The 15,215-nt window shown below is 41.5% G+C and overlaps 1 protein-coding gene across 1 annotated transcript; it reads right to left on the bottom strand.

Moving 5' to 3' along the window:
• Positions 1-572: 572 nt before the first annotated feature.
• Positions 573-14,477, bottom strand: LAMP1 (lysosomal associated membrane protein 1). The gene is made up of 8 exons (XM_029910529.1): positions 14,339-14,477; positions 10,244-10,463; positions 9,942-10,100; positions 6,591-6,796; positions 3,942-4,064; positions 2,824-2,893; positions 2,448-2,618; positions 573-1,597 (listed from the first exon to the last, which is right to left on the bottom strand). The coding sequence occupies exons 1-8, from the start codon at positions 14,444-14,446 to the stop codon at positions 1,458-1,460; spliced, it is 1,197 nt and encodes a 398-aa protein (XP_029766389.1). The 5' UTR covers positions 14,447-14,477; the 3' UTR covers positions 573-1,457.
• Between the last annotated feature and the right edge of the window lie 738 nt (positions 14,478-15,215).

Raw genomic sequence — 15,215 nt, 5'->3', positions numbered from 1 at the left:
GCAGTGGATACATCTCCTCTTAAATATTTCTGGCCATCTTCCTGCCAGAGAAAAATGTAGAAAGTCAAGCTATTCTCAGACCCCTACAGTACTATACTACTCCTTGGAGTAGTAATCCAGTCCTTTCAATGTTACTTAGCATAACAGTGGTGTGTGATCGGTCAGTTACAAATGCTAGTTTAGTTTGTGTAAACCTGCTGGGTATACTGAGGTTCAGGGTTTATGGGTATATGTACACTGCAAGGAGAAGTGGGACTAAAGCCCTAGTTTTGTTCTAGCTAGTGCAGCTAGAAGTGTCAGTGAAGCTATGGCATCACAAACCTGGCCATGACCCTGACTAAGTACAGGCATTGCTAGCCTGTGCAGAAGCCCATGCCTCCAGTGCTATTTTCAGCAAAGCTCAGCTGGCATGCAAGCCCAGGGTATAATATCGCTGATGAAAGAGTACACTGACCCTTAGAGTCTGACTATTTTAAAGTGAGTAGGGAGTGGTATAGGCAGCTTCACTATTTGATCAGATTTTTTTTTTTTAAAAAGCAAGAGCGATGTTGTGTAGAAAGGTATTGACACTATACAGAAAAATGTGTCTTTATTAGCATTGTTATAGGCAATGCATACATAAGAACTGATCCTTAAGTGTACAACCCCAGCCATATTTAAAGCAAGAGAGTCAGCAGATTAAATTGATCTTGTACATATCTGCAGTAACAGGATTGCCCTGGAACATCCACCAGAAAAGACTGAAATTAACTTTACAAAAAAAAAAAAAAAAAAAAAGTAAATAAAAACACCCATTTTATATTTTAAAAAGGGCCCGCTCTTAAGCTGGCAGAGCATCAAAAATATCAAATAGGGAATTGCCCAATTGTAAATATGAGTTCCTATAATGTTTGAATATTGCATTGTTCATACCCTGCAGATGCCAGGCCTGCTGTGTTTAAAGCTCAGTAAAAAAACCCATAGATTTGCGGAGGAGCGGGGGGACCATAGTGGCAGGGGAATTAATTTTTACATTTTGGGTCGGTCAGTCATTACTTAAAAAGGTATCATCAGTAGAATTACTAGCTTCATCACAGGAGGGTAGTAGTACCAGCAGTGAAAGCTTCCCTTTGTTAGATTTAAATCTGAGTGAATGAATTAGCTACACACCAGTCTGGAATATTTCTAACTGACATTAAATTCATGCCAATTCAGAAAAGCACTCTTAGCTTGTTTCTAAGTAGGTAAATATTTAACCAGTTAGCAAAATTAAACACCAGAATTGGAGAGGTTATTCCTTCGTGCATAGTTAAATGCTGCAAGATGGATTCACATTTAATAAAGCAGAATTTAACAAGCATTTTGCAAGAAAGACTGTGCTCCCTTCTAATAAGGAATCTCAGTTTAGGGGAAATTAATTTATCCCACTTCTTGCAACTGCTCTTTATCAACCCCTGGATTCATTTAAGTGCAAGTTATTAGATTGTTTGATATCCAGCATGGCTTCTCTTTCTGCCAATCAAATAAGCAATCAAGACAATCAGGACAAGTCCAGCAAGGGCTGCGCCAACAATTATAGGGATCACCATGTTATTTTCATCCAGTTGACATTCTTCCACTGTAGAGAGGAAAAAAATTCACATTAGGCACTGGCCCATTGACAGGAAAGGTACCAAACATAGTTGATTTCATGTTGGAAGATTCTACTCCTAGCATCCAGATGAATGCTAAACTTGAGCCAGTTAACTTTTAACTTGTGGCCTGGCAGCAACAATGGAAGGAGCTCCCTTACCATAGCTATTGTAAGTCAGCTTGCTTTTCAAGATCATTCAGTAAAGAATGAATGATTGAACAGCTTGTTGTTTATCAAAAGCTTACACATACAACATGCGATTTACTGCACACAGTGGAATAGTGGATTTATATATACTAGTTTCCCCACACATTAATAGAGCCAATACTACAGGAGCCCACAAGCAGCTTCTCTTCTTAGCTACCCAAACTCCTCTCACCTACACCTTCCCTTGTGATTACAGCCATGGGGGATCACTTAACCAGTTGGGAACGCAGCTTCTCAGATCTTTGCTCCTTTGGTACGATTGCCCAAGAGAACACTGGTGTGAAAGTGGAACTATAGATCCTCTAAAACTTTTCTGCACACTACAATTGTGTGCTTCTGTCTTTATATGCGCTATTTCAAGAAAACTTTGCATTTATTTACTTGTAATACACTAGCCTTAATTCAGACACTCCGCTAGCTGTACTTGTTGGTCTGAATCACAGTTGTAATGAGGCATGCTGTGAATGTGAGCTTTAGACCAAGCTAAATTTATTGAACTGGCCACTAACTCTAAAGACTAGATTCTGAAAAAAAAAAAATTCAGATATGTTTAAAATCAGTAAAACATGCAAGTTCATTAAAACCTTTAATGACACTTTAAACTGTAGATATATGCACAGTTTTTTACCTGCTCCAAATTTGTTTTCATCGATCTTGAAAACCTGGACCTGAACATCGAATAAGTTGACAAAGACATGGTCTGTGACCCAAAGTTTCTCCTCTGCATTACACTTATAGGAGTTCCCCAGTTTAGCTCTCAGCTCACTCATGCTGTTGTTAACAGCTTCAATCTTTGTTTCTGTGCAACAAAATGCAGCATAAGTAACAAAATACGTTTGAGAAACAGAAGTTGCAAAGGCTTAAGAAAATTCAAGTAGTTAAAACACACACATTCGCTCCCCCACCCCCGGACTTCGCCCACAGTATTAGTGTGCACATATCTAGGCTCCCTTAGTATTTATAGGGCTAGTCTATGACTTTTTTTATTTAACAAAAATCCTTACCTTTAGCTTCAGAAGGCAAAGTTGTGGTCACATTGACACCTTGCAGGAAAAACTTATCAGTACTTGTATTCTTAAAAACAAAAACAACCACAAAAGAGTTGGCATTCATACATAACGTTTTATACAGTTGAAGTACAATGTAGTTCTACAATTGAAGAGTTTAATGCGTCCTCACTAGAACTGCTGAGGTCACTAAAAAAAACCCACAACAAAAACCCAAGACATTCTAGAATATGATACCAACTACAGTTTTAGAAAAAACACACAATGGAGAGGGATCCAACTCAGGGAAGAATATGCCAGGTAAAGTGGTCACTGGTAGTCAAGCTAAAAATGCCTTGAGACTTTTTAAAGAGCTACCAAGTTAGCATTTGAAAATGGTAAACAAGACAAATACTCTCAACACCACAATCCCCTGCTGACCCAGGATGGTGGGATCTGTAGAATACAGTCAAGGACACAGCACAAGTGCTCACTGGAAGGCCTGAGAGCACCAGGGTCTACACTGATGGCTTTAACTCAAGCCAACGTCAATATTGTCAGCCTTTAAAGGCTGACAATTAGAAATTTCAGGTTGATCATAATTGCTCAAGTCAGTAAGCAAACATACTATATCCTGAACACCCCCCGGGAAATAAAAGGGCTATCAACCCTTCTGTCACACGTGCTCCTGATGCAACAAAGGAAGCATAGTACCTAACAAATCACTGCAGAAGACAGTGAAGCAGCAGGTACACCGGTCATGCTTTATAAACAGTATTACTAAGAGGACTTTAATCCAATTCCTTCTGCGAGCTTGTCATATAATTAGATGAAACACCTGTTTACAGAAGTCTGTTCCCCTAAAGGTTTTTTCAAGTAACAGAGCTACCAACAGTCTCATTCATGGACAATTGCACAACGTATTCGTAACAAGGTGGGGAATGAAGGAGCACTATTTCTTCTACTTAAAAATCCTCTCCCTCCTCATTTGTTATACATTCTGTAGGGGATGTAACCAACTTTTTTGGAATAAAACTGTCACAAAATAAATAAATCTATCTTGAGTCCAGAACAATTTAGTCACATCTAAAAAGCATGCCAGAGCTGTGCAAGATACTACATTGAAGCACCCTTACCAGTAGAAAATGGAATACAAGTCTGGTTTTCCCAAAAGTCAGGCTCAGAAAGGCAGAGGAATGGTCACAGCTCCCAGAGAAAGATGTATTCACTGGAACAAAATTCAGCACATCCAATCCAGTCTATGGATGAAAGAAGGGCTAGTTATTACATCTTACAGCAAGATGTTAATGCTACCTCAGTTTTCAGCTCATTGCTACCTGGCTTCCGCTCAGATGTATGAAAAATTGCATGTGGACACCCCCATGCACACATGCATGTAAAAGTGCTGGTTATGTGGGCACAGGTTCCTTGTGCTTACACCACCATTCAAGCCTTGCTGTGCTCTCCTTAAGGTCCAGACCCTTGGCTACAGTCAAACTGTATTTGTCCAGCTAAAACATCTTGTGGATAAGGAAGCTAGTACTGCATTGAAGAGCCTGATGGAAACATCAGCCATCGCCACCAATGCACGAAGGCTTATTAAATTAGATTAAAGCAACCATATGAACACTCTTCTGCTTCCACATGAGGGAAAACTGAGAAAGGCCATAAGGGATTATCTTGCCGATTACTGACTCATGTAAAGGCAAGACAGTTTGAAAGGCTTTATTTACACAACGCTAATATCTCAGCATTTCAGACAATCCTGTTTGCAGAGTGCTAGGGGGTAAAAGGTTTTAAGCCGGTTGGATTGAATCAGAAGTGTGCACATACAAGCTTTCTGATGATTAAGTTCTTTTCTTTTCTTTTAATTTGGCAAGATTAAACACCTGTGCCTTGACTGATGTAGGACAAAATGCCCAACCTAGGGGTAAGGAGGAATCACCAAACTGTCTCAGCAATACTTAGAACTCCTGAGAACCAGGTTTTGGGAGTAGACTGCCAGTAGAATTTTACAGGTTGGCTGGCCCTACAAGAGATCTTTTATAAACTCCTACATTCTTTAGGGCAGTGATTCTCAAACGGGTATGCATACCCCTGGGGGTACATCAACTCATCTAGATATTTGCCTAGTCTTACAACAGGCTAAATAAAAAGCACTAGTGAAGTCAGTACAAACTAAAAATGACTTCTGCTGAAATATAAGTAAATCATTTCTATTCCAATTGATTCATAATTATATGGTAAAAATGTGAACGTCAGCAATCTGTTAGTAACAGTGTGGCTGTGACACTTGTATTTTTAGGTCTGATTTTGTAAGCAAGTAGTTGTGAAGTGAGGTGTAACTTGGGGGTACGCAAGACAAATCAGACTCCTGAAAGGGGTCCAGTAGTCTGGAATGGTTGAGAGCCACTGCATTAGGGGACAAGTGAACCATCTGGGGGAAGGGATAGCTCAGTGGTTTGAACATTGGCCTGCTAAACCCAAGGTTGTGAGCTCAATCCTTGAGGGGGCCACCTAGGGATCGGGGGGGGGGGAAAAAAAAAAAAAAAATCAATCAGTACTTAGTCCTGCAAGTGAAGGCAAGGGGATGGACTCGATGACCTTTTGGGGTCCCTTCAGTTCTATGAGATAAAATAAATATAGGTATATCTCCATATATTTCAGCAGGGCTAGAAGTTCATGTTGCAGGAAATGGCTTACTAGATTCCATACAGGAGACCCGTAAACTTACAGCTAGGGCTGTGAAATGCATTTTCCATCAATACAATCATTAGGGATCAAGCAAGTCACCAGCAACGTTAACATCCACAAACCAGTTCACATGCCTTACCTTCTGGACCTCACAATATCCAAAGTTTGATGTCAATCATCTCCTTTGACTTGCATCCAAATCATGGACCAGCAAAAGGGAGCTTGCAACCAAAGTCCCCTAAGGATGGGAGCTTTTGGTCTGTCCAATAAGCCTTACTGTGGTTTGCCAGGAAAGAGCCCAATCTATCAGAGTGGGATTCCCAAATATTCCCCTCCAGCAGACCTGTTCATGAACTAAGTAGGTGTGTAGGAAGGTACAGGCTTGATACCAAAGCTGGTGAGCTGAGCTTTGCAGCAAAAGTATAGAGCCAAGAAACAAGAGTAGGCAGGAGGCAGACTGAAAAAGTGCCAATAGACTCTGCTGCAAAAAAAATATATAGTTACAGGGAAGACTAGTAAGTTTGTCAATGAACCAATTCTGTCCCCTCAAAATTCACGTGTGTTGGCCTTTGACATTGGCTGAAACTGTGTGAGACTGAAACTCAAATTGCAATATCATAATATCAAAGGACTGTCAATTGTCTGCACAGAATTTGAAAGTTTGTTCAGATTCAGATACCTCATTTTCAAACAGACGGATTTGTGTGTCTAAATGACGCAAACACATTTAAGTAGCATCTTCGTTTTCCAGATTCTCCTTTTGATGTTTTCAACTGTTTCTATGGCTTAAACAAATATGTTTCAGTTGGATTTCAACATTCAAGTTGTATAGTCCTGATACGTAATAGACACACATTTAAGGGTCTTATCCAGGACAGCTCCCAGTACATCAGGAACACACTATTTATAGCAAGTTTACACTAATTCTGTATTGTCTGAATATCCACTGTATCAAGTTAAAAATGTTAAACAATTCAACTGGAGAATCATAATGGAGTACGGTTAACTCAGTCCAGTCTACGAAGCGTAGGGAAGCAATATTTTCACTAGCTCTGTGTAAGTGTTTAGTGTACAAATCAAACCAGATATACCTTTCCATCTTTTCTTAGATACGTCACATTAAGCTGCAGCCCCATATGAGCAAGTACACAGGTTCCATTTGTACCAGTCACATTGTATTTCCCAGTCATTGGATTTTGTGGAGGGGAGGTTGGTGCCTGGCTTGTTGTAGGTGTCTGGCTACTAGTTGTAGGGGCTACAGGAGTAGTGGGTATCTTATCTGCAGCACACACACTTTCTGGAATGAAAGAAGTACAAGGTGATAAACATCAAGTACAACTGCACAAAATTACCAGGAAGTCATTCACACAACAGAAAGATTTTAAGACTAATGTATCTTTGAGGGAGAGGAGAGAATGAACATCCCCTTATTTTAAGGAGTTTTAGTCTTAATACCTTCTATTAAGAACAACTGAAAGAAATTCAAGAGTTTAATTTACTTTTTACCGGTTAGATTCAATACAGAACTGGTCAGCTTCACTTTCTCCTACTTTTGTACAAGGAACAAGGCATTATGGGTTTTGAGAAACCCATTCTATTTCAGTTATCAAGATGACACGTGCCTACCCTATTAGTTTTAGCAGAACAGCAGTTTATGGTGAAACAGAAGCTATCCATCCATTAGTTTGACATTAAGTATTTTCACCAAATCAAGAACATTTACACTTAGCCTTGATTTATCATGATGCAGCTAGCTCCCCCTGCTGGCATATACATAGCTAGGCTCATGTTGCAACCCTAGTATGCTGGCTGCCAGCACACCAGAAAGCAGGGGCTTGTCCTTGTTATCCTTGAAAGCCATTTTCTAATATAGTACCATTCTGGGACCTGCACCCCTGAGCCTCTCCCCACGTCCCAACCCCCTGCCCCCGCCCTGATCCCCCTCCTGCTCTCCAAACCCCTTGATCCCAGTCTGGAGCACCCTCCTGCACCCCAAACCTCTCATCCCCAACCCCACCCCAGAACCCGCACCCCAGCCCCAATTTTGGGAGCATTCATGGCCCACCATACAATTTCTATTCCCCAATGTGGCCCTCAGGCCAAAAAGGTTGCCCACGCCTGATCTAGCTTCTTATGGAGCTTGTTCACAGGCTGCTCTGCATTGTTACTTCTAATGATTGTCCAAAATACACCTGTCCTCTCTAGCAGAGGCACAACCTGTGAGGTTCATTCCCTCTGTCAATTCCTACATCAGACCTGCTTGCACTAGTAGCCAACCCCCCACTTCTCTGAAGGGAACAATTTCTGTTTTATGCACCTTCAGCTGGCCGGCCTAGCTTCTGTTCTTGTCCAGTTCAAAGCCAGGATCCGGGTGGTAAATGGGAAGGAAAAGTTGTCATAGGGGAGCAGTGACCCAACCCATCCTTATTGTTTGCCAAGAGATGCCAGGGGTCTCCTAACACTAGTTAGTGACTTGTTTGAACAACTCTTCCAAGGCTCCTGCATTCTGCTCCTTTTCTAAACCAGGCCCACAGGTCAGGGAAAGGAAATCCCTGCGGTATACGACCCTAAGCTTTGAGCCATGATTATGTCCCATTCCAAGAATGCTACCCTTTAAAGCGTCACATTTACTGTTTTTATGTGGCTAAAAGAGACCACGCAGCAAACACTGCAGTGCAGATCTGGCTTCTGTGCCAGAGGAACCACTCGTTGAGTTTAGTCTCCATGCTGTGCATGTAGTTTTTGGTTACTTAGCTCCTTAGCAGTGGTTTTAAATAAATATGATCCAAAATTTCTGCCTCCATAAGTTTTATTGTGGGCTGCAGGTCAAGAAGCATTGTACTTAAACTTCAAGCTAATTAAACCCTCAAAGCATACACTAACACAGAGCCCTGTATGTTCTTTGGCATCTCCTGCCCATTTCAGGGTAAGGTATGCCAGGGAGCTTACATCTCAGTGGGAGACCGGACCAGCCTTTCCGGTCCATGGTGGACTTGGTGTAGATGCTGCATGGAAGCCCTGTTTGGCTCTGCTCTCTGAGCCAAGGCCCTGGCCTATGAGATCATTCCCCCTGTCTGAGCCTAAGGACAAGCCAGAGGGCTATTCAGTAGGTTTATGGGGTGCCACACAGAAGATCTTCCTACAATTACTGCAGCTACACGGCCCCATGTATTGAGGCCTTTAATATGTTTGGGGAAATTGATTAGCCTGTGTATTGCAGAAGAAAGGATCCAATTTGCATGTGGGAATAAGTCCCAAATACAGTGCAGATGTGTTATTTTCATTGATTTATAAAAGATGGTTCCCCATAATAACTAGCCACCTTTTTAAAGCAAGGATGCCAAGCTGTCTGGTCACCAGAGGCCAATATTGAATACGAGTTTGTATCCTTCAGTATCATCTTAGACCAAGGCAAAAACTGAACAGGTAATCTTCAGGAAAGTAGGCAATTTGCTACCAGCAGGTTAGAGTCAGGTCTCCCTTTCTGCAGCAGTAGCACCCACTTCCCCATGTGAAAGAAGAGCCAGGAATATATAATTAAGTAAATCCCAAGACACAGTTAAAATCTCCGGTCTAACTTGTGACTACAATATCATAATTGCACTCTGATGAGAATGAATACAGGTGTAGCTGAACCAGTGAAGAACACAGTCTACACTTGTATTTACACAAGGACAAGCCTCATTCAGCACCCTTTCAGAAATTCCCATTGAACAAAGAGGGCTTTGGAGAGACAGACACTGCAGACTAATTTCCTGCACTAGAAAGATCTGTTGTATGGGAAAGCACAGCCATCCCCCCTTCCCCCCCAAATCCCTTTCCCAGTTTTCCATGGAATAAGCTGGACCCAGCTGAGGTCCTGGTAGGGAGCATTCATACTGAAAGCACCAGCATCAACTTTTTTTAAAAATTTAATTGATTTGATGTTCATGGAATGTACTAGACAGCTACAGTGAAATCCAGACTCTACTGGAGAGAGAGAGAGAGAGAGAGAGAGTTTTGCTATCAACATCAGTGGGAGTAGGATTTCACCCTCTCTTGATGGGTGGTCCTGTTTATCAGGTGCAGAACAGGCAGCAGCAGCAGCCGCCACTGCCTCCTATATCGCACCACTAATATGCTTCAGGGACCCTTTTGTAACACTTACAACGTCCAGGCAGATACAATCCTTGGCTTGTACCAAGGCTGCCAATGTGTGCTTGTCATGATGCGGGTAACTATCCAGGAGAAACTGAACTGAAGCCACCTGAGTTCACTGTACAGCTGTCAGATGGTGGCTTTCATGTCCAGCCTATGCTGGCAGTGAACAGAAGTCATCTCGAGGTGAAAGGATATTTCTATTTCTGATTACTTAGTCACACAGGCCTCCACAAACCTAGTGGAAACAACAAGGTAGATTTGCTTGTCTCAGTATATTTTCTCAATAAACCAGAGATACTTACCATTTCCACTTAAGGTATGATTCACAAGATATGCTTGAAGCGTAACATTGCTAAGAGTTACGGTCACATTCGACATATTCATCCGGTCGGTACTGAAACATCTATATCTTGTATCCAAGTCTGCTTGAATATTAGTTTTTTGTGAAACCTCGTTTTTTCCTGTAACAAAAAAAAAAAATTTACAGTTGTGCAAAGATTAGGATGTCGCCAGACAGCACTGCACAGAAAAATAAAGAGTGCTATTCCACATGTATAACAATTCAGGTGCATACAACAGAAAGTCAATAAAATGTTTACTTCACCTCCAGTTGAGTTGGGGAACACAGTTGTATCGGACAAATTGTAAAGGAACGTGAGCTCATCAACGCTGTACAGCTTTGAGGTCTTTGTGAAATTCATTTGTAACAAATGTCCTGCTCCAAATCCAATCGCCAGTACAGGAGCCGATGCATTCTCTTTACCACAACTGCTTTTGTTTGCCAGTACTTCAGCATTTTGTGCAAGTGTGAAATGTGCTGCCAGCTAAAGTGGGTAAAATCAAGAGAGTTTTAAATGGGATTAGTAAATGCCTTCCCTACTGTTACTTTTCAGATATCCTATGCAATTACTCCAGCACTCTCAGCCAGAGTCCATTACCACAGGGTGAACATTCTTAGCATTCAAGTACTTAACTCTCAAAAAATACTTTAGTGTTTGAGATTTACAGTTTTTAAATAGCATTTTGCTCCATGAACAATTAAGGAAACACCCCCCACCCACCAATTTCCTCCACACTAGCACCACGAGTCGGATTGTACCCGACTTCCTGAACTAAAGAAGCTGAGGTCCAGGAACTCAGATAGAAAGTGGAAGTTTGGAGAATTTAAGCTTTGTTCTCTGGTGTTCTAATACATCTGGGTAACAAGGACTAAATTAACAGTACAGCTTGTACAACTCTTGCTTGTCTAGGATTCTTATTAATCTTTTACTTACTTTCTGAAAAGGAGCAATAGGAGGGGGTTATGACAAGGTTTTACATTGGCACTGAAGGCCAAAGTGAACACTGGAAAGTTAACAAGCTGTACGAATGTGCCTCAACCTTTTTTTGATACCAGGGACCGGCTTGCTGCTGCCTTAAACTGTGTCAGGGAGATCTCAGGGCTTGGTGCCAATCCATGGACCAGTCATTGAGAAACACTGTGTGTAGTTGATCTTTTATAAGGGCCAGTCGGCTTGAGTTAAGAAAGCAGCTTCCTTTGAATGTTAGTGTATGCCAAACTTAATTTTTAGATAGTTCAGAATGTTAGGGCCCTCCACAGCTCATTCCTCATACATGCCATATAAGGGAATCTTGCTAGGCCAGAGCTGGACATTCTAAAATACTGTCTACTAATGAGGCATGAAGCTCAAGGGATTACAGATTGATAGGGAAGCTAGCTGCTCAAAAGGGCACTTTATACAGGATGTATAAGCAGACATTTGGCTCCATCTCGTCTGTGCTAACCATTTCCTTAGAATATAATGAAATTTGTAAAAGATAGAGGAAGAGTATTCACACAACAGGAAGTCATCTCCAGTTTTACTTTCATTCTCTCTTCTGTTTCTTTCTATCATATCCCACAATCCAGTAATTTCTGCCTATTGAGCAATTTCATCTTCCTGTTCAGTGTATTCTGTTCTCTCTCCCCTTACTAGCTTTCTCTATACATACACTTCGATTTATCTACTCTCACCTTTTAACTCCTTTCCAGACTGACTAAGTGGCAACCAACAGGTTTTTTGTTTTTTAAAGTTAGGTGCCCTGGCCAAGTGCTATCTACGGTGAAGGCAGCCCAAACAAACAGACATCCTACCAATCAGCATACGGATTTCATTTTAGTTTTCAGTGCTGAAGTATACAGCACTTCCCAGTTCTCTTCACCCATGGCAGGTGCAATTTATTCAACTGAATGATTGAGAGAGATTTTTAGCATGATTCCTAGCCTTAGGATATGCAGTGAATTTAGGGTGATATCCTGGAGGGCAGACAGAGATGGGCAGACAAGATCTTACCCATTATACACTCCTACAACTTGCAATAGTACCCAGGGTTACAACTTTAACTGCAGTGGTTTTAAAAGAATTTAAATCCAAGTCAGTTTTAAACACAAGTGAGATCAGTGGACTTGAAACTTGAAGAGCTGCTTGCCTACAAGCTCTATTTTTTTCAGCCGGAAGGGCAGCAGGTGCAATGAATCGGTCCTTAATTGATTTCCAGTAGACACTTCCCTAAAGATGATAATCACTGACACTTGGTGCAATATGATTTAAAATCAGTGGTGCTACTAATTATTTATAGTTATGGAGATTTTATTAGACTGTTTTCTCTATAAAAATTAAATAATTCAAGATCTGAACTTCTGTATTTCATGATCTGTATTTTATCTGGCATGATCATTGCAGCACTTTAGGAATAATGAACTTGCTAGTGTAAAATCTGTATCAAGTCAAGTGAAGTACAAAGTAACTAAGCAGTTAATTTGCAAACAAGTTAACTATCTTTCAATTCTAGAACGAAAGCTACATTTCAAATAAAATCCACTGGAATATATGAAGAACGTGGACAACAGACTTTGAACCAACTAACTCCTCACTGAGATTGCTGAAGACTTTTTTGTATGTCATGCAAAAGGTTTTAAATTTCAAAAGCTACTTACGCTCAGCTTTAGTGATAGTTCATATGTCTCATAAATATACTAAGCTAAGGTAATAGTATGCTCAAAGGTGAGCGTTCCAAGTTTCAGAATAAGGGAAGCAAAAATAATCTTGCAGCTGCAAACGGTTTCTGTTTCTGAAAAGCGCTTCCTTTCAACTGAAATAAGCAGATTCAATTGGCAGTGCTGTACTGAAACTGGCATAATGCAGATGATGCAGTGTTTTAGATGTTGCTTTATATACGGAAAAGACTGGCTTGGGCAATTGTTCCCTTCCTCTGTAAAATGCTTTGAGAGCTCCTTAGATATAAGGGCTAAAGTAAGTATCATCTCCATTTTACAGATGAGGACACCAAGGCACAGAGGCAAAAATTATTTGAAGGTCACAGCAGGTCAGTAGCAGAGCAGAGCCAATAGAACCCAGGTCTGAACTCCCCACCCAGTGCCCTGTCCACTGGACCTAGAGTTGTCACCTCTGAGATACAAAGAAGAGACACCTGGGATGATCCTGAGCCCGTAAGACTAGACAGCTTGCCGTGTGTAGTACGCACCTTTTACAGATTTCCAGGGATGGCTACCAAAAAAAGGGACATGCTGGGAAAACCTAGCCAGGTGGCAACGCTAGCTGTATCATGCGGTCTCCAAAGGAATACTAAAAGCAGTGGACAATTAAAATACTCAAATGAGTATTTAATGAGCACATATCATTTGTTGACCTAATAACTGAGCTACAAACTGGAAAGGCAAACCTAGCAGCTTCAGCAATTGTCCCAATACACTGGAGCTCTCATAACAACACAAAACCAAGCAGACTCAAGTGGAGTCTAGCTATACAACTGGCAGACAGACATCTAGAGAATTCTCCTGAAGCGGTCCATAGGGTCTAAAATTTTTCTTGGCATAAAAGCAGATTAAGTGCATACACAAAGCAGGAGAATCACAGTATGAAGGGCACACTGTCCGCTGAACTGAGGGTCACAATTTAAGAAAGAAGCCAACAGCAATATCTGCAGGATTTGAGAGATTGTCTATACTGAGGTAAGGCAAACTAAGCGTTGCTGCTGTTGGTGTAGTGCAGTGGTCCCCCAACTTTTCACACTGCAACCCCCCAGGAGCCAGGCTGGGAGCAGAGCTGGGCAGTGCCAGTGGGATCTGGCCTGGGCCCTGCTGCGTTTCCCCCCTTCCCCGGAACATTCCTCCATGCCCCCTAGAGGGGCATGCCCCACAGTTTGGGGACCACTGGTCTAGTGTATTATGTAATCTGAAGTATTAAATGCACCCTTCAGCAGCAGCAAAATGCAGCAGCTTCTAGTATTGATGTTAGGACCCCAAATTGGGAAATTAAATCATAGAATCATAGAATATCAGGGTTGGAAGGGACCTCAGCAGATCATCTAGTCCAACCCCCTGCTCAAAGCAGGGCTAATCCCCAGACAGATTTTTGCCCCAGATCCCTAAATGCCCCCCTCAAGGACTGACTCAAGTTCATGCAGCAGCTGGCAGTCTTAGCACTATTAGTTTTTCCCAAAGTCTACTCAGGAAATAGTGTCAGAGAGCCATTCTTCCAGAAGCAAGGAGGAATAAAAGATTTAAAGAGCACTGTTTGCGCAAGCAGCTTTTCTGGCTTAATGTTTGCTTTAACTTTTAACAGAACCCACCTGCACCAACATCAGTCTGCCTGTTTAAAATGCAAATTAGAAGTAAACATTGAGCTACTGCTCCTACCTGTTGACCACTCTTGGTGCCGTATTCCACTGAGAAGGACACTGACAGATTAGCTATTATGCAGACTTTACCACTCTGATCTGTCACTTCAAATGCTGACGAGGACATCTGTAAAAACACTGTTAAGAGTGGCAAGTAGTTAGTTTCAAACAAAGTGTTACTTGAAGAAACATAGGCTGTAGCGTAGACATAGCCTAGGTCAACAAAACTCATGTCGCTCAAGGTTGTGAATGTTCCACTCCTGAGCGCTTAGGTGGGTTAACTATGTCACTCATTTGCACATCGCTACATTGGTGGGAGAGCTTCTCCTGCAGACACAGTTCCAGCTGCTTGTGGAGGTGGCATTTTTAGGCTGACGGGAGAGCTCTCCTGTCAGCATAAAGCACCTTCAACACACTCTCCAATGGCACAGCTGTATTGGCTGCATGATTGCAGCACTGTATGTATAGACACACTCATACAGTGCTCACTTTAGACCCCAAGAGAAGGACTGGTGCATACAACTCTCCAACTGGTGCAAGAAAAGCTTTGGATAAAAGTCTTGAAGTGACAAGTTACAGTCCAGAGAGTCTGTGATGAAAACAGTTTCATCTTTATCTGCAGAGAGATCTGTGGGTGTGTCCTGAAGACACTAGTTAGTACTTCTGTACTCTCGGGGGCGGGAGAGAATACTTTAAAATTAGGGCTGTCGATTAATGGCAGTTAACTCACGCGATTAACTCAAAAAAAATTAATCACGATAGATCAGTTTTAATCGCACATGTAAACAATAGAATACCAATTGAAATTAAATATTTTTGGATTTTTTTCTACATTTTCAAATATATTGATTTCAATTACAACACAACACAATACAAAGTGTACAGTGCTCACTTTA

This window comes from Terrapene carolina, unplaced genomic scaffold (genome assembly GCF_002925995.2).
Source record: "Terrapene carolina triunguis isolate 2854851 unplaced genomic scaffold, T_m_triunguis-2.0 Scaffold21, whole genome shotgun sequence".
Lineage (NCBI taxonomy): Eukaryota > Metazoa > Chordata > Testudines > Emydidae > Terrapene > Terrapene triunguis.
Note: the sequence above shows the minus strand (reverse complement) of the source record. Positions and strands in the feature narration are given on the sequence as shown.

Excerpts from the sequence above, each read along its gene's own strand:
- LAMP1 (XM_029910529.1), bottom strand. The coding sequence starts at position 14,446 with ATGTCCTCGTCAGCATTTGAAGTGACAGATCAGAGTGGTAAAGTCTGC. Across the intron at positions 4,065-6,590 it reads ATCTAAGAAAAGATGGAAAG|ACTGGATTGGATGTGCTGAA; the intron begins GTATATCTGGTT and ends TTTCATCCATAG. Across the intron at positions 1,598-2,447 it reads TGAAAACAAATTTGGAGCAG|TGGAAGAATGTCAACTGGAT; the intron begins GTAAAAAACTGT and ends TCCTCTCTACAG.